The sequence below is a fragment of the Rissa tridactyla genome, chromosome 8, assembly GCF_028500815.1.
Source record: "Rissa tridactyla isolate bRisTri1 chromosome 8, bRisTri1.patW.cur.20221130, whole genome shotgun sequence".
NCBI lineage: Eukaryota > Metazoa > Chordata > Aves > Charadriiformes > Laridae > Rissa > Rissa tridactyla.
This window is the reverse complement of record NC_071473.1, coordinates 3,553,874-3,575,151: the sequence shown is the minus strand read 5'-3', so window position 1 is coordinate 3,575,151 and position 21,278 is coordinate 3,553,874. Positions and strand designations below refer to the sequence as shown.

Genomic DNA, 21,278 nt, shown 5'->3' with positions numbered 1-21,278 from the left:
AGCAGAGAGCCTTGGAGTAGGATTGTAAAAATTGCATCATTTGTAACCTTTTCAGCACCAGACTTTTTTAAAAAAAAAGCCTGTAACCAACAGCTTTCCTTTGGACATGAAGAGAATAACTAAACAGAACATCTGTTTTCCCTTTAGATGCGGAACTGCAATAGCAAGCCATGCATAAATTTTATTAAGGCTTGCTAATTTCCTACGAGTTTGGGGAGCTACATGTTACCCGTGGAGATATTTGGCTCTGCATCACCAGATGAAAAGTCATTTTAAAAACAATGCAGAAAAAATGGACATAGCTTGACAGCAAATACGCTAGGTCTCAGGGACCTCCATTTTCTTTGGCTTTGTTTTTGCACTTTATAGATTTGTGCCCTTTTTTCTCCCCCTCTTAATGTCACTCATCTTGTTTTCTGCTGACTTTTTACGACATAGATGACTAAAGGAAATACACGCCTGAATTGGCAAAACTACTTATTACTGAGTCTTTTGTACTCCAAATCAGAGTCAAACACTTTCAGGACTTATGTCTGCTTTTAAGTTGTTTCTGAGATGCCAGAGTACTTGTATAAGCCAAGGAGACATGCTGGAGCCAGCACGTGCCTGTTCTGTCCCTTTCTGCTCTAGGAATGCATCTCCAGATTGAGACGTATTCTCCTATTTTGGACAGATGTATTCTTGTCCAAAAGCAAGGGCTGTTGGACATCGCCCCGCTCAGATCCCACGGGCCCGGTTTCTGTGTCCTCTGAGGAAAGCCCTTTGAGCAGAACCCCACTTTCTGATCTCTCCGCACCCTCAGACCAAGGTGCATCCTCCCTGCGTGCAGTCACGGGAACTTCACGCTAAGAACTCAGAGCCTGCGGGACACGTGGCAGGACGTGCCTGGCATTACACAGATCATGCCTTATTGGATGAAATAAGTAGAAAAGTCACAGGCTGGGTTAAAAAATATGCTTGTCTTCTCTCAATAATTAATTGTTTAGGGATTAATATGAGGGTTTGTGTTTTGAAAGTAAACTAATCCACTTGTTGGCTGGTGTGTAATGAAGGAGAACAGGCTACTGTCAAGCAGTCTGAAAATAGTGAAAATTAACTACGTGAAGTGTCACGACTCACATATTTTATGTATATGAGTAATGTATCCTCTGTGGGACAGAAGATGAAAATATCACATGGAAAAGAAAAAAGGGTGTCTACAAATTTAATAAAAGAAGCTGGCATATTTTGCTTTGGCATAATTTGGCATTTTTACTGCTTAGTGGCAGCTGGGCTGGGTCACTGCAAAAAAATCCACGTTTGTGAATTCACGAACAGTATGAACCAAATGTCTGCAGCCTCTGTACTCACAGCGCTAGCGAAAGGGAAAAAGAAAAGTAATTAACAATCAGAATACACTGAAATCAAACAATTATAATTCGACAGCACTGTTTGGTTGTCCATTTCTCTTCCAGTCTTACTATTACAAGGCTGCTCGGGGTTCTCTTGTTCTTTGTCTGGACCTAATTTTTAACGTCTTGATGTTGATAGTTGGAAGCTCAATGAGTTTAGGTAAATCTGAATCAAAAAAATGGATGCGTATCCCAAACAACTGTATACCAAAGCAATGTCAAAAGGGACAAGGCCAATACCGAGATACAAATTCACTAGTAAGTGGATTTTTTCTTGAGACATGCCTCACTACTTCAGTTTTCTTTGGCTTCACGGGAGTTAAGATTGCAATCACTTCAAAGAATTGGGATCTCTGAGAAAGAGCATATTGCAATAGGGGTCATAAAGTCCTGCAGAAAGCATCCAGCAAAGGTCTCAACACCTATAGCAAAAAAAATAATACATTAGTACTGGAAGTTTCCCATATACTTAATGATGTTACTAGAAAATAGTTGATCTGTTTGAACTGTTCTTGTTGCTTTCCTCCACAGGAGAACATCGTTCACTGTGTCTCCCTCCACTTTTCATTCTGCCATGGGGAGTGTGCAGAGAGAAGGTCATTGAACAAGCCATATAAAACCTCAGAGAATGCAATAAGCAGAATATGGCTCTTTTAACATGACAAAACTACCAGCTTAGTAAGGGCTTCAAGTGCATATGTACTGCAGCACCTCCTCAGGCAAAGAGAGTCACAGTCTCAACAACGGAGAAGAAGCAAAAGGAGTTTAGATCATAAATCTTCCTCAGATCTACCAGCTTTGCTATCTGAATGCACAACAAGCAATTCAAGGGCCCCAACATCTTTAAATAAGTCAGACGAAGCCAGGAGTGCTTCTGCCCTGTGGTAACAACAGTTCGATATTTTGACTCAGTTTGCTCATCTAGCACAGTGGTCAGGAAGGAGAAGGTGGATGATTTATCAACTCAGGTGATTCCATTAGTGCATACTTCTTTCTTGCTGTTGTCTTGAGATTGCCAGGTTCTCGCCTAAACTCTGAAGTTTACATTACAGTAGCACTAGCTCTGATATTGCTGCGTGGCAGTGGGCATATCCCCCTTGTTGTTTATTTGCTTCCCAGTTTCACTGAACAAAATGTTCTTCCTGGCAGTGACAGTGTCTGGCAGCGCTCAGGAAAACAACAGCCATGTCCCAGGTACGGGCAAACTTCTAGGGTCCAGTAGCAGCGTTCTCAGCTGAAGTGTGGTGGCACCTCCTTCGCGCTCTGCCTCCTCCACCGATGGTGATAATACTCTTTCGGAGGAGAGAACACAGGCTTTAAGTTACAGGGTCATAGTGGACTGGATGAAGAATGGGCCATCATCCAGGTGGGGACTTGTGAAGACTTTGGGATTAGTCAACTACGAGCTTCAAGACACTGAAATGATAGCTCTGCATCCTTCCAAGGGCTAAATCCATATATCCTCTCCATGCCTGACTCAGGTAGAAACAAGGGGGGCTTGCAATAGATAGAAAGAACCAAGGTCAGGCATCTCAGCCCTCCCCATTTCACAGACTTTGTGCCAGCATTCATCAGTGAGGCTGTGTCCTCCTCTGGCCTTTCTGTGAGCAGAAAATTTAGACTTACTGAGTGGAGCTCTCTATCAGTGCTTTTTCCACAACTACTTCTTCATTTAACAGAGCTGCCCAGATGTCACTCCCATCTGCAATAAGGTCTTCGTGTACAAGCAGTCCACTAGCTTCTCCAACTGCCATACAGCTTTTCAGCTTTAATGTTCCGCTGTCTTTCCTTACAGCCAGGGCCTTAGAAGTTCATGCTCCAGCCTTTCCCCCATGAGCTCCCTGTCTTTCTGCTCATAATTCAGTTGCTTTGCAGCCAACAGGGGAAATGAAAACAATGTGGCCCTTGTTGTCTCTCTCTTTCTACCCTCCAGTCCTCTATTTTCTTCCATCTTTCAGGCTCCTTCTCCCTCTCTCTATATCTATGGGAGATGAAGGAAGGAGAAATAGAAGCAGCTGTACAAGCATTTCTTCATCTCAGCAGAAAGAGAACAGGAGTTATGGGAAGAAGCAGAGATGGGGAAAACAGTAGAAATAAAAAAATGGTAAAGCTGGAAAACTGAGAAGGTAAAAGAAGGAATAGAAAAATGAAATCATTAACATTATTTTCTTTTATATCAATATAAGTTGTTTTAATTTCAGTCTAAGCCCAAAGAAGGGAGATGAACTGGAAATCTTGAAGCATGGAACTGGGCCGATAATAAGGAAACAGAGAAAGGGAAGGCATTCAGACTGAGTATGAGCATCTCTCTTAAAGCTTTTACTGGGGTGCCTACACCTATTCCTTATGCTCATAACGAAACATCTGCAGAAACATCAATAGGGATCATCACGTGCATTTGTGAGGTTCTGCCCAGTCCCTCAGCAGAGCAACAGAAGGCGTACTGCTGCAGATCTGCCGTAGTAAACAAAATTCTGTTTTGTTCTGTTTTTAGAACAGCTTCTGAATGATTAGATGAGGAACAACAGTGCTGCGGGGGAGAGAGGGAGGGGTGGACCTTTTCCTTTTGACAATTAGATGTGAGCTGTTGAAAGCTGCTTTCATGGATGAATGCATAGAGAACTAAGGACGTCTGGTGACTGATTTGTTTGATTAGTTTATTGTATACCATAATTTCACTCTCCCTTACAGACGACGCAGGCCTATCACGGGAGCTAGGCTTCATAGTTGTTTGAATTCTCTGCCAAAACCCCTTAGAACCTCAGAAGTCTGAAGAGGACCTCAAGTAGGGCACAGACAAAGCTAGTGAGGCAGGAGTAACAGAGCTAATCAGAAAATATCAATCTGGGCACTTCACCGTTACATCGGGTCTGATTTGCAGGCAGCTCAGCACCTGTGGATTCCAGCAGGTCCTGAGTGCTCAGCTGTTGCAAAAATCAGGTCTGCAGAGTATGGGGGGCTCGGGGGTTGTTTGTCTCCATCCTGCTGGTCTGACTGGCTTCTGGTGGGGCAACGATGACATCCAGTGGGGAAAGTCGTGAATTACAGCAGTATTTTATACGCGGAATGAGCAGCTGCTGCTGAGTCTCAAACTACAATCAAAGGGTAAGATCCTGGAGGAGAAAGTCACTTTCTCAAGAATGGTTCTGTGCTGTAGCGAATGGCTCATGGCTAAGAGTCCTGTGCTGCCCTCCTCCTGACTTCTGTGGTACCTAAAGTTGTTTTTAAGTGTCTCTTCTTGCTAAAGAGAAAAAGATTTGCTCCTTGGGGAAGAGTTGAGAACAGCATCTCACTGTGATTAATACTCACACGGTATTCTCACTTCCATTAAAGGTTTTTTTAATTGTTTTGGGGTTTTTTTTAAATCTGTGACTCCCTCATCCTTTGGGACATCTTCAGGCTTCTTAACATCCTTAACTTTCTATGAAATCCTAGTCATTTTAGTCGTTTCCCTCAGCTCTGCAGTTGTGTCACTTGCGCCAGTGTTTGGTACAGGCCTGGGGCAGGATAAATTATCTGAAGCTTACACTGGATTAGATGTTTATGGCATGAATAATGGGAGGCACAGACAAAAGAATACAGAAAGGAACATATAATCTCATAGAACTGAGGAGATGTGCCTGTCTTTTAGAATTTCATTTTGCAGCCAGAAGGTCTGGGATCACAGCCACTGCTAGGTGATCGCATACCAGCTGCTTCCGAAAAATGCTCTTTTTTTCCTGCAGTACCTAATCAGGAGACCGAGGGGATTTTCTTTCAGATGCGTACTTTGGTACTTTAATCCCGGCCTCATCATCGGCCCAGTACTAGATTGCCTCAATATGCTTTACAAGCAATTACACCCAACGTCAATCAAGAAATTAAATTCCTCGCAGAGCATTGCAGCGTGCTGCAGCTGACAGCAGAGGCTCCACGCCGCTCCCTGGGCTGGACCCCAGCCCCTGCCATGACAGGCTGAAGTTGCTCGGCAGCAGCTCCCTGGGGCAGCCAGGCCTCCAGCTGCTTTGTGTGGTTTTAAAAATAGCTTTAATAAGACACTATGAGTGTTGAAGTGCTCTGACTGCATGTACTTGTATGAGGACACGTTTATCATAGAATCACGGAATGGTTTGGGTTGGGACCTTAAAGTCTATCCAGTGCAACCCCTGCCCTGGGCAGGGACACCTCCCACCAGCCCAGGTTGCTCCAAGCCCCGTCCAACCTGGCCTTGAACCCCTCCAGGGATGGGGCAGCCACAGCTTCTCTGGGCAACCTGGGCCAGGGGCTCACTGCCCTGAGTGAAAAATTTCTTACAGATATCTAACCTAAATCTCCCCTCTTTCAGTTTAAAACCCTTTCCCCTCGTCCCATGGCTCCCCTCCCTGATCTAGAGTCCCTCCCAGGCTTTCCTGGAGCCCCTTTAGGGACTGGAAGGGGCTGGAAGGTCTCCCCGGAGCCTTCTCCAGGCTGAACCCCCCCCAGCTCTCTCAGCCTGTCCTCCCAGCAGAGGGGCTCCAGCCCTCCCAGCATCTCCAGGGCCTCCTCTGGACCTGTTACTCAGGTAGGGTCTCCCCAGAGTGGAGCAGAGGGGCAGAATCCCCCCCTTGCCCTGCTGCCCACGCTGCTGGGGATGCAGCCCGGCGTGCGGGGGGGTTTCTGGGCTGCCAGCGCACATTGCTGGGGCGTGTTGAGCTTCTCATCCACCGGCACCCCCAAGTCCTTCTCCTCCTAAGGGTTGCTCTCAGTCCATTCTGCGGCAGCCTAGACTTGTGCTGGGGATTGCCGTGACCCAGGTGCAGGATGCTGCACTCGGCCTGGTCGACCCTCACGATGCTGGCGTGGGCCCACCTCCTCGGCCCCTGTCCGGGTCCCTCCGGAGGACACACCCCCCTCCACCGGCCCGACCGCGCGATGCATGTCTCTGCGTGACTTTTGCAGCTTGACGGCCGCACTGCTGCGGTGCGGAATAACCCCCCGTGTATGGTTTTCCCCCGGCCCGTCACTAACTCCGTGCCCGGCGGCCGCCCCGGGCAGGCCCCGCCGCCTCGGCCCCGCCTCACGTTACGTCACGCCCCGCGCGGCGGACCCGCCCTCTCCCAAAGCGAGGCCCCGGGCCCGCCCCCCCGCAACATCACCTCGCTCGGAGTCCCGCCCTCTCACCTCTGATTGGTGCATTCCCCGCCTCCCGCAGGAAAGCTCCGCCCCCGCGCTGTCCCTCCTGGCACCGCCTCGCCTTGAGCCCTGCCGCCCGCTTAATCCCGCCCCACATGGCGGCTTCTCCAATTGGAAGAAGGAAGCATTGACCGACACTCTCGCCGCCCAGTGAGACGCGGCGCTATCTGGGCGGGAGGGCGGGGCGGTCACCTCCCTCCGCAGGCGGCGGCGCTCCCTCACTGAAGGGGCTGGGGGCTCCTCCGTCCCCCAGCGCCTCAGCGGCACCGGAGGCGGCCGCCGGCTGAACCGGGGCCGAGGGGCTCAGGGGCGTCTTCTTGCCTCTCTCCGACCCCGCGGCGCCCCCTCGCCGCTCGGAGCAGGGCGGCGGTGCCCCCTCCCCGGGTAGGGCCTGTGGGCCGCGCCCCGCCGCCGCCGCCGCCGCCACCCCTCCCCCCGGCCGACCGGCCGGCCTCCCTCCCCGGGCCGCACCCGCCTCCCCTCCCTGCACAGCGTCGCCCAGCCGAGCCGGGAGAAGGGGAATGGGCGGTCCCGGCCCTTAGCCCCCGGCTGCGGTGGCTGCTCCTCCTCCCGGGTCCCAGCGTCTCGGTGGCCTCCGCCCGATGCTGGCGGAGCTGGCTGGGGTCTCCGCGGCGCTGTGAAGGTCTCCCGCCGTCCCGCAGCCGCCATGTCCGGCGTGGTGCGCACCCTGAGCCGCTGCCTGCTGCCGGCCGAGGCCACCGGGCGCGGCGGGGAGCAGCCGCGGCGGGAGGGCAAGGAGCGGAGCCGCGATGCGGAGCGGGAGGCGCGGCGGCGGAGCCGGGAGATCGACGCGATGCTGGCCCGGGAGAGACGGGCCGTACGGCGCCTGGTGAAGATCCTGCTGCTGGGCGCCGGCGAGAGCGGCAAGTCCACCTTCCTCAAGCAGATGCGGATCATCCACGGCCGGGAGTTCGACCAGAAGGCGCTGCTGGAGTTCCGGGCCACCATCTACGAGAACATCCTCAAGGTGAGGGGCGGGAGGGGAACCGGGCCCGGGCTCGGGGGGAGCGGTCGTGGGGGGAGGGAGGCCGACGCCGACACATCCCGCAGTTCGGGAGTTTGGGCCGTGCCCAGAATCGGATGGGAGTTCGGCCGGGGCGGCCACGGCTCCCCCTTCTCGGGGAAAGGCGGGGGGGGTTCTGCGGTGCAGGTGCTTCGGAAGGCGCGTACCTTTGTGCGGCCGCCCGCGGGGCTGCGGGGGGCTCGGCTCTGTAGGTTTCCAGCCTTACTCGTCGGAAGGCCTCGGTGAAAAAAGGGCTCCAAGGAAACTTCCCTGCGAAGGGGATTGAGAAAAGCTTTGTGGAAACGCAGAGGAAGGAGGATATAGGTGTGGCTTGTGCTCTGGAAAAAACATTATGAGAGCATCCTCTAAGTCAGAACTGGAGAAACTTCAGAGCTTGAAGAAATGAGCAGGAATTTCTGTGCCTCTGCGGAGTGCCCTGTGTCTGTGTACCTCGAGATGGGCCAAGAAATGGGTCCCCGTATAGATGCTGTGGCTGCAAGCGGTTGTTACTTGGTACATCTTTAGAAACAGGGCCCTTAGAGTTGGGTAGTGCGGCATGTTATGGAGCATAGCTCTGAAAGGGAGATAAATTTGTTTTGGTACCTTTGGAGAAAAGTTTTTTTGTTCAATGTGTGTGCAGGCTCTGTAGTGCTGGTACTATGTTTCTGTACTGACTGGAGAATATAAAGGGTACTGATAGAGCCAACAAGTAGAGCCTTTGGTCTTCACACAATTTATGAAAACCAGCTTTGACAAATCCTGTTTCTTTCTGGGAAATGAGCTTTGATGCCCTGTGCAGGTAGAAATTATTATATTTCAGAAAATGCCTGAAGATGCATAAGTATCTCACTTAAGAATGTATCTTTCTTCATCCTCATAATCTCTCTCTAAAAAAACTGCTACTTTCTTGCCTGAGTGTTTCTGTAGGACTGTCTCCATTGTTATGCGGGCATGGATTTTTGAGGCTCCGTGAGATTTCATAGAAAATTAAAGGAAAGGGAACTGTGCAAGTTAAAGATAACAAGAGTTACTCCTGAATTTTCAGACTTTTTTTGGAATAGAAGCTTAATATGCACTGAAGTGCACACACACAATGACTCTTATTTTTAAGAATGCCACTATTCCATGAAGGGCTTTTGCTTCTGTTAATGAACGGGAAAATTGTTGACTAATTTCCTTTTTTTAGTCCATTTTTAGGAACATGTATGTGTATTGCAGGAGCCGATTAACTGCAAGGAAGTTGAAGCTCAGAAGCTTTTCTCTCATTGATGTTATCTAAGCAAAGAGAGTGTGATGAGTTGATGAGTTTTTCTGTATGCACTTAGAAATAAGGAGTCTTATTTTGGAGGTTTTAATGCATATTTTGGTACTGCCAGTAATCTGTTTGTTACTGTACTGATGTAAAGTAGTAGCAGACGCTTTTAAGGAAGTGATTTGTGAAAACAGAAAAAAAATCTAAGATTTCTTCCTTTAAACTGTCTAAGCAATACTAGTTATTGTAATATTTCATATATGCAGAAGGTATAGAGCTTTCAGAAGTAGAATTTAGTGTGCTTTGGAAAGGAAAGTAAGTGTCTCCATCTTGTAGTAGGGGGGGCTGAGTTCGGCACTTGAAACACTTGTCTGCTGGATGGCTCTGGGCAAATTTGCAGAACTGGAAGTAGAATCCAAGTCCTCAAGGTAGCAGTCAGGTGTTCTGATTTCAAGACCAGTAGTTAACAACACTTCTTGGACTGTTGTCAGCTGAACACCTCGTCAAGCCTCCTAATCATCAAATTAAAATTTGGAAGTATTTTTAAAGTGGCTCAACACTTTCTAAATATGGTTCAACAGAACACCCTTTTGGCCTTGCAGTTCGTGATTTGGAAGTGTGAGGTTAGGCTATCCTTCTAGCTACGTGGACAGCATCTGTCAGGCTGTTCTCTTATTGCTCTGGATGACGGAGCTGGCTCTCGGATATAAGAATACGGTTTACTCTTCACTCATAGGTTTTGGGGAATGGCTTGGGAATGGTCGCTATGGAAAGAGTATGCAGGAGGAGGGAGAGCGAACAAAGGGAACTAAATGATTTTTCTGGTGGGAAGGAGGTTTGAGACTAGAGTGTGGGGAGAAGGCAGTAGACGTTCTGTTTGCATTTTGTTCATCTGAAAGAAACCTGATAACACCTTGGTATTCTGCCATAATCATCAAGAAGAAATCAAATACAAAGACAGAATTACAGGGCTTTCAAAACAGACTGATGTTGTCACTGCATTTATTTTAGGGTAATTGGGTAATACTTGCTTGTATTAAACTTTGTTCTGTGGAAAACCGTAAAATGTTTCAAGTAAACTTATTTTGCTTCTTTGACGAAGTAAATTGTCAAATGAACCTGATTGCCATTCTTTCTGTCATAAAGTGCTTAGACTACAGGTTCTTTTCAGTTTTTCAGGACGTTCAGACTAGAACGACCATCTATTAAGACTAAATGGAGCAGAGATCACCATGTATCTAACTGAAAAGAAAGGATATAAAGTGAATTTTTGTCATACGGTATGTGGACAATGTGAAATGAAAATGATCGTATCGAATAGCATATAAATGTGTTTGACGTCGGGAAGTACAGCTGCAACAACCTTAGCCCCTTTTTCCACACAGTTCTCAGCGTAGTCAGACAATGGTTCTGTTAAGCTTCTACAACACTGAGATCTGAGTTAGAAATGCAGTGTAAATCTCTGGGATTAAATGGTCAATTTTCATTTTCCAACCATGACTAAACTTCTCTCTGAAGGAGGAGGATTACTACTCTCTCAATAGTGCTTGATAATTCTGAAGTGCTTATTTCAGTAGTATTTGGGCAGCTTACGGAGAATGAAGGAACTGATTCAGAGAACAGAACTTGAAAACTTGAAACTTCTTCGAAAATAAGCGCTAAGTATGAATTGATGTCAGCTTCCACTTTATTTTGAGTTTTCAGCATCTCACTTTTCTGATGCATTCTTAATGCTGGGTTCTTTCCTTACTCTGTTCTGTTTCTCATCCCCCACTTTGGGAAACCCTAGTTAGAAACAAAATGCTGAAATGAAATAAATCTATGATACAGAATTTACTTTTCCATTTAGTACAGGTGATGGTTCAGAGCCTCACTAGCTTTTTCTGGCATTTGTGGGACTGTCTTCAAATACATTAGTTTTGCTTTGGTTTAAGGTAAATAGTCATCGGTTAACTAGGGTTTTGCTTGTTAATCGAGGCTAAGTTTCAAAGTAACTTTTTGGAACTTTTTGATGACTGAAGTGAAAAGCAGTAGTGTTAATGCTCTGGTATGAGTACACAGGCTTCATGACTTTAGCACACCCACCTGGAAAAGGAAAGTGGATAGGACAGGACTAGCTGCTGCAGCATGAATTTTAAGGCGACGTGGATATTCAGGGGAACTTGGAAAACTTTTGTGTACCTTACATTTCAAATCTAAGAAATAGCTGGTGGTGTTACATGAGCATTCTGATGCCTTCTGACTGTAACTGAGGGAGTAATCTTTTGATACCTTCCAAAACAGATGGGTTGGCCTTGCTACTCTGCTTGATTCCTTTGATAACAGTTAATGAATCATGGCTCTGATGTTCCTTCTCTAACTGTGTTGGGGTGGTTTTTTTGTTTGTTTCAAGTATGAGAATATCATGCTGCTTGAAAAAACCCAGTTTAGCTGCATAAGAAAATAATTAAAGTAATCTACAAGCACCAGAGTGGTACTTGCACCAGCTTGTTTGGGAGATCTCAATCTGAAGAGAGGAAAAATTCAGCTTTTAAAACCCTGAAGTATAATCTGTTGAGTTTTTTGCGAATGTTAGTTTCCATTTTGAAAATGGGAGGGCCAGCTCAAGGTTTCAATACATCCGTGAGCGTTTTCTCGCTGTCTGTGGCCTCAATTGCGATGACTAAGGAATTGAAAAGCCTGGAATCGCGGAGGAAAGAACTACTCAGGAAATGGTGTGTAACTTCATTTGTGGGCTCTGAGTGGGATCGAGGGGGAGCCAACCAAAGATTTTGAACATGAAAACTCCCTAAGGATATGTCTTTGGGACTTCTGAGTGCAGTTGCAATACTTGCGGGCATACCCGAGAGCATTTCTCCTCAACAGCTTGAATATCAGTGACAGTAAAGTGGGCAAAGCAAGTAGCCTGTGCTGAAATCCATTTTAAGAACAACTCCGGACTTCTGCAACCAATACTAAACCTAGGCGGCTGCTGCTGCTTTGTTATTGCAGGTACGCTGTATACCTCGAATGGGCTGATATTGTATTGATGGTCTCTGGCTATAAAGTCGTGCCTGTGTCCTTGAAAAACAAACCAAGAACACTTGCTTGCATCTTGTGGGTTTCAGTCAGGTACAGATACAAACTCTGGGAAATGGGAAAAGAATATTCCTCAGTTTAGTTGGGAGCTACACTTTAAGTGACCAAATTACCTTATCATTTATGACACAAATGTATTTCTTCTAATAGCCTACAAATGCAGGGGGAATATATGTCTTTCCATTATATTAACTCTATTCAGTCTTTAAATTGACTTGACTCCACATTTCCTTGGGGTTATGTGCAAATGAATTTGGTAACTCATTAGGATGTGATGTTAGTGACACACAGTCTGTTACTTCAGCTAGATCCCAACTCTGCACTTGCGTAGTTTGTCACAGGACAGTGTCAATCTCATTGCTGCTGGGACAACTTCTTTTGAAAGGAATGTCAAGGAGAATACTCTATGGGAACTGTAGCTAATTAGGAGCTTTTCCATTAAACGTAAAATACAAGTGCTAAAGTTCCATGATAGAACTGGTATTTAAATTTGATTATTTGCTTTGGGCTTTTACTGTTTAGTGGTTATTTTAATGTGAAAAATAATATTCACAAAATCATGTGGAAAAGGAAAAAAAACCTATGAGTCTTGTTGGTCTTCCTATTCCAGGTTTATTTAATCAATTAAACTCTTACTAACTTCCAGTTGATGTATTTTCTGTGTCATAAATATACATTTCATCAGCCCTGGTGGTGTTTTTGCATTCGGGGCATCTTTTGGTTGGGCTAGGAGAGAGCAATCTGTCTTCATCGTGGTGGATAGTGGAAGAGGAGTAATGGTCAATAGTAAGTGATAAATATTCATTGTTGTTCCAAAATAGAGCTTACAATGCTCTTGTGATGTAGTCATTAGTATTGCAGAACATGAGTTAGTCCCTGGAGACTGTAGACACATACTTTGATGTTTTCCAGACAAAAGTTTAGTCCTTGAGTGACCAAATTTGGGAGCTTATATTATATTCAGTTGGTCGAGTGTACACACAATTTTATAATTAACTTGGAAACAGTATTAGCAAAGAAATTAGCAAACAGTGCTACTAACAATGTTTACAAGAAAACTTTGGAGCAAAGGCAAACTAGTGCACATTGTTTGAAAAAGTAAGTTCAATACAAGAGAAAAAGCTAGAAGGAATCGGAGGCTGTAGAGTTGCCAGAAGAGTTTTCCTCATTGCATGGGTGTCTTTCACCCTCGTGGGGTTGAGGAACCGGTCTTATCCTGGTGTTGAAGGCCCTTCCCTTCTGCCTGAGTGCATCTGCTGGGTACTGCGGCAGTATATTTTAGGGCAGCATGACAGGGTCTTGCCAAACCTGATGGGAATGTTTTTGGAACTGCAGATGCTACTTCTGCTCCATTGAAAGCACAAATTAATTATGAACTAGATGTTAGTATGATGGTCTCAGGAAAAGGAGAAAGCTGTTAATCTAATTCTGAAAGCATTAACTCAGAACTTTTTTTTTTTTTAAGGTCTCGCACCAGTTGTCACCTCTCAGGTCATCATCTCTTTACTTTGTTCCTAGTTGCAAGTAAAGCTTGCAGTGAGAGTATTTTTCTTCTGCTGCATTTATTGTCATTTTGCTGGATTCAGTCAAAGACAAGGATTCTTTTCAGAGTTTTCAGACAAGCAGACATCACTGCTTCTCCCAATTCAGAGATTTGGTGGCTAATCCAAATGTTTCTTAATGTTTGGGTTCCTGTGGACTAAATGAATGACACTTCCCCGTTGTTCCCATGTTTTATTTGTATGTTCGGCTAGAAGGTAGGTCATCTTCAGTGTTTACCTCCCTCTCACCTAGTGGCACTGCAATATGTGAATGGTGAAAATACACGCATAGCTTTGAGCCTTTTTGTTGTCTAACTGGGCTAACTGGTGCTGCTCCCACCCCTACCTTCTGTCTTGCCTTACATCAAACTAACAGAGGCGATGGAAAACACTTGTTATATAAGTGAGTATGTTTTTGGTGATGTTTGCTCACTGGATTGGCTCATGGGCTCAGATGAATGGCAGACCTACGGGACAGGAGAAGGTGGAACTGCACTGCTGGGAAAGATGCCCCTTTTGATGGTACCTAGTGGTTAGACTGGCTGCTCTGTAATAGGAAACCTTTTCCGGAGTGACATTGGGTGCTTGGCTGCTGCTTGGCTATAACATTCCAAGGACATAGATCAAATAAAAACACTGCTAACGCTTTTACGATAGCGTGCTGAAAAACTGATTGTCTTGCTATTACTTTGTTAATAGTAAATCACCTTCTTCCCAGTGTTCCAGATGGCAATTTAAAAAAAATGCACACCACTATATTTGCAAACACTGACAGCTTTATTTTTACAAATTGTATTTGAAAATGTCTTTTTTAGACGGTTAAAGGATGTTTTCTAAAAATACACGTAGGTTACATTTTATCATCTTTATTACTTGCCAGTAAGTGTTGCTGCTGAGAAGTCCAGTCCCATCTAAGGCTGGGTGATTCAGCTTTCTCTCTCTTGTCTTGGCACCACTGATCATGGAGCTGTTGCAGTTTTTTTGGTACGGTTAAACTTGCGGGTCCAGCTGGGCCTGTGTTCATATAGCTGCATCGCTTCCTTCTCTTCCACTGGCGTAAAGGGTGCATTGGAAATATCTTCCCGAGGTGAGAGCACTTCTTTTGGCATTAGCTCAGATTTATATTGGTCTCTGTGAATTGTGATCCCCAGGGCTTGCCAGTTCCTTGTCAACAACAATGAGGAAAAACACACAGTAGGAAACAGATTTGAATCTCCCTGTTGCTTGCAGTGTTCATGTTGGTTTACAGCCGTAGGAGAAGACAGTATCGCCTGTTAGCTGTGACTTGGAGTCCCCTAGTCAACTACTCAGCAGTGATCAGCACTTCTCTGACAATAGTTTCCATAAGTGATATAGATGCTGGACATCTAGGACTTTGGTATGAGGTTGAGCAATTTTATTAATGGTAAAAGCTTAAAAAGTAGTTGCTGCAGTATTTAATGTGTATCAGTTACTCTGTTGTCTGTGATCTCATACCCAGTAATTGTTCCTTAAAATTATTTTGAGAAAACGCACTGTAGGAGACTTTTCAATTTGTATACAAACTCTAAGTAGTTTTGCAAGTTCTCTCTAGACACTTGAGTAGAATAACCAGATCTTTTGATCACTTGACTGTTGGTTTGCGCATGGAAGAACCTGCCCTTGCTTATGTGCAAGTGCCCCTCAAGCCTATTGCATCCATTGTGTGTTTGGTGCTTAACTGTGGTGTGTTCTCTCAGCCTCCGTGTTGGTCTGTCTGGTGAAAGGTATGGGATTTTTAGGATAACAAATCCTTTAAGTACTGGAGTATATGAATAATTTAAAATGATAATGTTGTGTTATATGTAGTAGTGTAACTACTCGCATAAGATATTCTTAAATCAAGCTGCTCTTTAACTGCTGCAACACTTTTCCTGCATTAGCAAGCTTCGCTGGCTTCAAATGACATTAGCTAGTGATCTGGTGATAACCTTTCTAGTAATTCCCACAAAACCATTTTATTATTATTTAAAAATGTAAGACAACCTGGATTATTTTTTTTCAAAGCTAGAGCACTTTCAAAAGTAAAGGAGACAAAATATATTTGAACCAGTCCTAGTAACGAGCATTTGTGCAAACGCTCATAAAACCTTCATACTGCTGCTGAGTAGCAAACATTCTACTTCGTGCCGAACAGCTGTGCTCCGTCAGGCCAAGGATCGAGCGCTCTGCCTCTGACACAAAAAAAAAAACACAACCAAAAACGGGTACAAGAAGGCAGCAATGTGATACTTTGGTGTACTCCTCCAGTTATTGGCAGCCTTTGGTTTCGGAAACTTCTTGAGCCAGGGGTTGCATCTGGAATGTAATCGAATAGTCCTTTTTGGACCTTTCTTCCAGCAATTTGTCTAGATTGCTTTTTAAGTCCATTTATACTTTTGGCCAGCATCCTATGTAAATGAGTTTGTCTCACTGGGGGGGGGCGCATAGGAAAAACCCTTCTTGTAGTTCAGCCTTCTGTTGGATAACTGTGCTGCTGTACCACTTATACTTGAGTAGCAAAGGGTGGGGAAGGAACAGTCTCTTTCGACTCCCCTTCGCCAAGTGGTTTGCAATTTCTGTAGATTTCTGATGTATCATGCCTTAGTTACCTTTTTTCAAAACTGTGGATTTCTAGATCTCTTTAGTGTTTTCTTCCGTGTCGGATACGATACTTTGTGAGTTAGATTGCATGTCACGCTTGTTACACCTTTTCTGGTTCTAAGTTTTGTGCGTGCCAGGGATTTATACAGTGACTTGAATATGTAAAATTTATTAGGAAAGAAATGTAACAGAGAACTTCGTACTTCTTATCCTGAACTGGTGCTTCCAGTATGCTGCTGCTTTGCCATTTTCTAATGCCTGACACTGTCCTTATCTGTGAATTTTCATTCTTTCCACCTGTGTTTATTCTGGGTCCTACTTTGCAGCACAAAAGCTTTAGATCAGTTGAACTGTTCAGAAGCTTTTCAAAAGTTGTTGCCACTTTTTTTTTCCATATTCCAAATTTGAAAACAGAATGGTAATTGACGGTGTTTGGCCTTCTGAATGAAAGGTTGAATTGACATTTTCTACAATAGTGGAAAATCAGAAAACCTGTCATAGCAGTATTGGAATGGTTTACTGTGAAATGAGCACTGCAATGAAAACAGTCAGGTGTTACCTGCATTGTTAGAGCTCAGGGGGAAGTGTTGTACATGCAATAAGACTTATGTGGTGGATTTTCTTTCTTATTTGTACCAATGATGTCTGAGTCCAAATTCAGTTTTGATAAATATATTCTATTATTAAATACATTCAACCATTCTGTTCATTCTATAATAAATGGAAGTTCTGTGAATTTTAATTAAGTTTAACCTTTTAAATGAAATCTTTACCTCTGGGCATCAACAGTACATATAAACTTTTCAGCAAGTTTAACTACAGATAAAAGTGACTCTTTCGCTATCTCCCATGATGGTCTTTTTGGAGGAAAGAGATATGGAGGGTGTTTTGAATGTGCTCCCAGAAAGAGAAAACCTTTTCTATGATAACTTATACTGCAGATTAATGGGGCAAGGATTATCAAATGCTCATTTTGGCTGCAAAAAAAATAGTATAATCAGTAACTCTGAAATGCAGAAATAGTAATACATGGGATCTAAATTTGGCGATTTCTCTGTTTCTTCTCATCTTTCTGATATCTGCTTGTAGCACTTATAGAACCGCTTTGCGGAGATAGTGAAATGTTAAGTTTAGATTCACTTTCTGGGGATCTTGCTGAGTCACAAATACTTTTAACCGTGAAGAGCTGGGGGGAAGAAAGATTGGCTATTTTGCTCGTTATGTAAAGCTTTTACTTCTGATGCATTTTAGGTGTGTGTATATATATCTCGAAGCTGGTGTGTTCCACAAATTCTGATTTTTTTGGGAGGTGCTGTTCCTGTGATATGTGTAGGACAGCATTCCTGCTAACCTGTTTCTTATTTTTTATGTTCTTCATTTAGTGTTTAAAATTGACCTTCTGTAAGCGTCATTTTACGTCTCTGCCAATGCTGATGGCTCTACATCTGAATCTGCTGCTTTGCCCCAGATGGGGCTCTGTATGTGATTTGGTGATAGCCATTTCTCCCTCTCAAGCAGAGGAAGGTGCTGATGCTACGTGCTCCCTGTAGGTAACGTTATGATACTGAATTTGCAGGGTCTGTGAGGTCTAAGTTGGGTTCCCTCTCTTGCCCCAGGGAGACTCAAACCCGCCTTTCCAAGGAGCAGCAGCCAGCAGATAAGTGACTATTCTGGGACTGGGGCAGTCTCTACACCCTCAATTGAAACTCTGTCCTGTGGTTTTCTCCAAACAAACGATGAATTTTTCCTTAACAACCATCTCTCGAGATCCCCTGTATCTCCAGTTGGAGCAGGAAAAGGCAGAGCGACAGTGCAGGGAAACACATGGAGACTGAGGTCCCAGTGCCACTTTATCCCAACAGGAATTGTGCGATCTTGCTGTCTTTCCTTGGAGAGGCTCTGAAGGGACTGTGGTAGCTGTGGGCTGTGTAAGGGTTAAATCAGCCTGGGAGCTGTCAGATGGAGAGGGAGAGATGGCTTTGGAGAGCTGGAGCTGAAGCAGGTGAAAGGTCAGAGCTGGCGTGTGTGGGCCAGGAGCTCCGCACCCGGCTGGGAGATGATGGAGAGATGGGGATCGCCTGCTGACACGGGGTGCAGATTAACCGTTTCTCTCCGTAAACACTCCTCACTGAGCAGAAACAAACCTGGCACTAAATACCTAGAACTAGCCGTGTCCCGCCTGTCTCGGTCACCACCGTGCTTTGGGAAAAAATTAATCTTGAATTTCTCAGCTGGGGGCAAGGGGAGCTGACACTGACTTTGAATTGCAGCCGGGCTGGCGGTCTGTGCAAGTGATGGGTTTGCAAGTGTCTGAGGGTAAGAGACATAGTGCAGGCGTCGCCAATTCGGAGACAAAATGTTGTACGTGGTGGGTTTTTTTTTTTCCCTTATGCTTACATTTGTTCACACCATTCAGATACAGCAGATCTAAAGGGTTCTGTTAATAAAGGGATAAACTCTGAAACTAGGAATGAGAGTTGGCTTTTGGTCTGTATGACAGAGTTACTAGATAGTTATGTCTGGAATTTAAAGCAGCAGTTTGAAAATACATTCAATTTTAGTCTTTTCATGCTATTCTGGGAAATAGATTCTCTACTTTATAAAAGGAAAGTAACAATCACTGGAGAACCATAAATATTTACATTTTGGGGAAGCTGCACTTCAGGAACACTGTTGCATAGTGACAACAGCGATGCTTTACTCTGAGTTCCTATTCTGTGACACTCACACTAAGTTGCTTCTCACTTCCCTCTCCAATCTTAATTTCCATTGGGAAAGTTACTGTTCTTGCTGCGTGGTGCTGTTAAAGGACTGGAGAGGTGAAAGGTTCAAGTGTTAAGAAAACATATGTGCAGTCTTGATAGCTTAAAGTATGCCCCCCCCAAAAAAAATCAGTCCAGTAATGTGGAGGTTCATGTGAGTAACTGTGGAAACAAAACTTCACTTTTGGGTTTTTCTTCTTTTATTGGCTTTCATAAACTGTAAAGCCAAAAGATGAATACAATGAGAAAAGTAGTTTAATATAACCCAGAGCTTTTACTTGTGAATTAGATAGTACTTGAGATGTTAAGCCATCATCACAGACCTGTCCACGGTTAAACTGGTGTTTGCTATTGAGAAATATCTGTTGGCCATCTGAAGCTATTCAGTATAGGTGTAGTTAGATTCAAGACTGAAGTTTCAAAGTTACTTAACCTCATGTGTTTGGCTCGTTGCCAGGAATATGAAATTAAGTTTCCATAAAAACTGCAAAATGTGAAATTAAGCAGTCTCAGTAATCTGAACTTAAATATGAGACCTAAGTCACTTTCTTTCCAGATTGCTTTTCCAGAATTAGAGTGCCCACACTTACCTGTCATGACTTCTTAGCAAATGTGTCGCAAATTCAAGAAGTGAGCTGATGGTGACAGAATACTGCACCTGCTTTACTGAGCCCAGTAGCCTGAAATCTACAGTGTCTTCAGTCCTCTTGCTGCTGGGTTTTCCTGCTGGACGTAGCCATTTGGGTGGAAGTGTCTCAAGAGAAGATGCTCATTTACAGCAAGTTTTCCAGAAGCCTGTAAGGTTTGATAGCTGTGTTTGTATAGCATCTAAGGAGATAGTGTCAAAATTGTACTTTACAGCAACAAGCTTTTTGGATTTTGGTAGTTTGGTATTGCAATCTCTTTTACCTGAATGTTTCACTGGTTTGTGGATGCACCCAGCACTGGAAGTTACTACGTTGCCTCAATTTTGGATAAGAGAATCCATTTGCTTCACCAAAATATATGCTATGTTCTTTCAACAATATTTTTTTAATGCTTGAGAAAGCTAGTATGCCCTTTTTGGTATCTAAAACCCAAATGCAAAGATAAAGATGGAAGAATATGGTTTCAGGCATGGTGTTCCTTTTAAAACTACAGCTATGAGGATCATACATTAGTTCCCAGGCGCTTTTCTTGTGCATTTGATGTTTACTTTTATTATCTGTTGGTAGTATTGCTTGTTGCAACTACCTGTTGCTGCTAGGTTGTTGTTTTGGGTTTTTTTCCACCTGGAGAAATTTATTGGGGCGAAGTTGCTAACACAAGGAAGCTCTTTCTGTCTTCTTTCTGCTGGAGATGTTGCAATAAACAATGTTTATGATTCTCTCCCGAGTTAAGTCTGGCCAGAATAGTGTCAAAAAAAAAAAAAGAAAGCTTCAAGTACCTCTGAATCCTTGTTCTTTTACACTTTAATCTTTTTATCACTGACTTTCTTATCTGAATCTTTCTTTAGGGCTGCAGGGTTCTGGTCGATGCACGGGACAAACTGGGAATCCCTTGGCAGTACACAGAGAATGAGAAACATGGAATGTTTTTGATGGCTTTTGAAAACAAAGCTGGAATGCCCATCGAGCCTGCCACCTTCCAGCTCTACGTACCCGCACTGGGTGCGCTCTGGAGGGATTCGGGAATCAAGGAAGCCTTCAGCCGTCGGAGCGAGTATCAGCTGGTGAGTACATCCATCGTCATGGGGGGAGGAGAAAAGTTCCCTGCTGTATAAATATCTCTTCCGTTGAAAGATTGCTTGCTACGTGCGAGATTTAGCCATTATATGAGCTGTTCATAGTCATGCTGTAAATCTGAGCTCTTCGGCAGCAGAAACAAGTGGTAATTGGAGCCAAACTTGAAAAACTACATGGCAGTAAGAGGGAGTGGAAAAGTGCACATGACTGGATAAACTGGAAGAGCAAGAGGAACCAAAAAAGGCAGGAATTGGTTGAACTAAAAATATTTTAGCAGCTCAGTAGGTCTGTTCATAGTAGGTCACTGATGAAGGCACACTTAATTTGTAACTTTCCAGTCCTGCCAGCTTGCACTATATTGATACTGGCAAACTGTTCCTGCATGCAGATCTTTTGAAGTGAATGCAACGCCCATTCCGGCTACTGCTATTTGACTGTTTCTTTTCATCCTGACGTCTGCAAGTGAAACTTGGATAAGCGACTGAAAGATGACAGTGAGCTTAAAAATGCGCTATCTTCCTTGCTTTCTTGTTATTATGTTTTCGTGCCAAAATAGCTGCACTTCTGGTATGGAATATGTTTCTGACAGCTGTTCATAATCCACTACTTTTTCTTCCTGTGTACAAGATGGAGGTGCTTTTATTCTCTCTCTTCTCTGTTCAGTGAAACAAGGTACTGATCCATGCGACCTAGTACCACAGTGACTGTATGATATGGGGTGATAGCCTAATTGTTCTAATGAATTTATCTTTAT

At 44.4% G+C, this 21,278-nt stretch overlaps 2 protein-coding genes across 10 annotated transcripts in view; both read left to right on the top strand.

Moving 5' to 3' along the window:
• Window positions 1–5,366, top strand: part of CARD11 (caspase recruitment domain family member 11) — a 66,412-nt gene extending 61,046 nt beyond the window's left edge. For all 9 annotated transcript variants that reach the window (XR_008468006.1, XR_008468004.1, XR_008468007.1 and 6 more), the window contains one exon: window positions 1,923–5,366. The gene's annotated coding sequence lies outside the window, so the exon portion shown is untranslated. The remainder of the gene's footprint in view (window positions 1–1,922) is intronic.
• A 1,377-nt stretch (window positions 5,367–6,743) lies between these two features.
• The window catches only part of GNA12 (G protein subunit alpha 12), a 44,762-nt gene continuing 30,227 nt past the window's right edge, over window positions 6,744–21,278 (top strand). Inside the window, exons 1-2 of the mRNA XM_054211383.1 lie at window positions 6,744–7,530; window positions 20,296–20,511. Coding sequence (XP_054067358.1) covers window positions 7,210–7,530; window positions 20,296–20,511 — 537 coding nt within the window. The 5' untranslated portion in view covers window positions 6,744–7,209. The remainder of the gene's footprint in view (window positions 7,531–20,295; window positions 20,512–21,278) is intronic.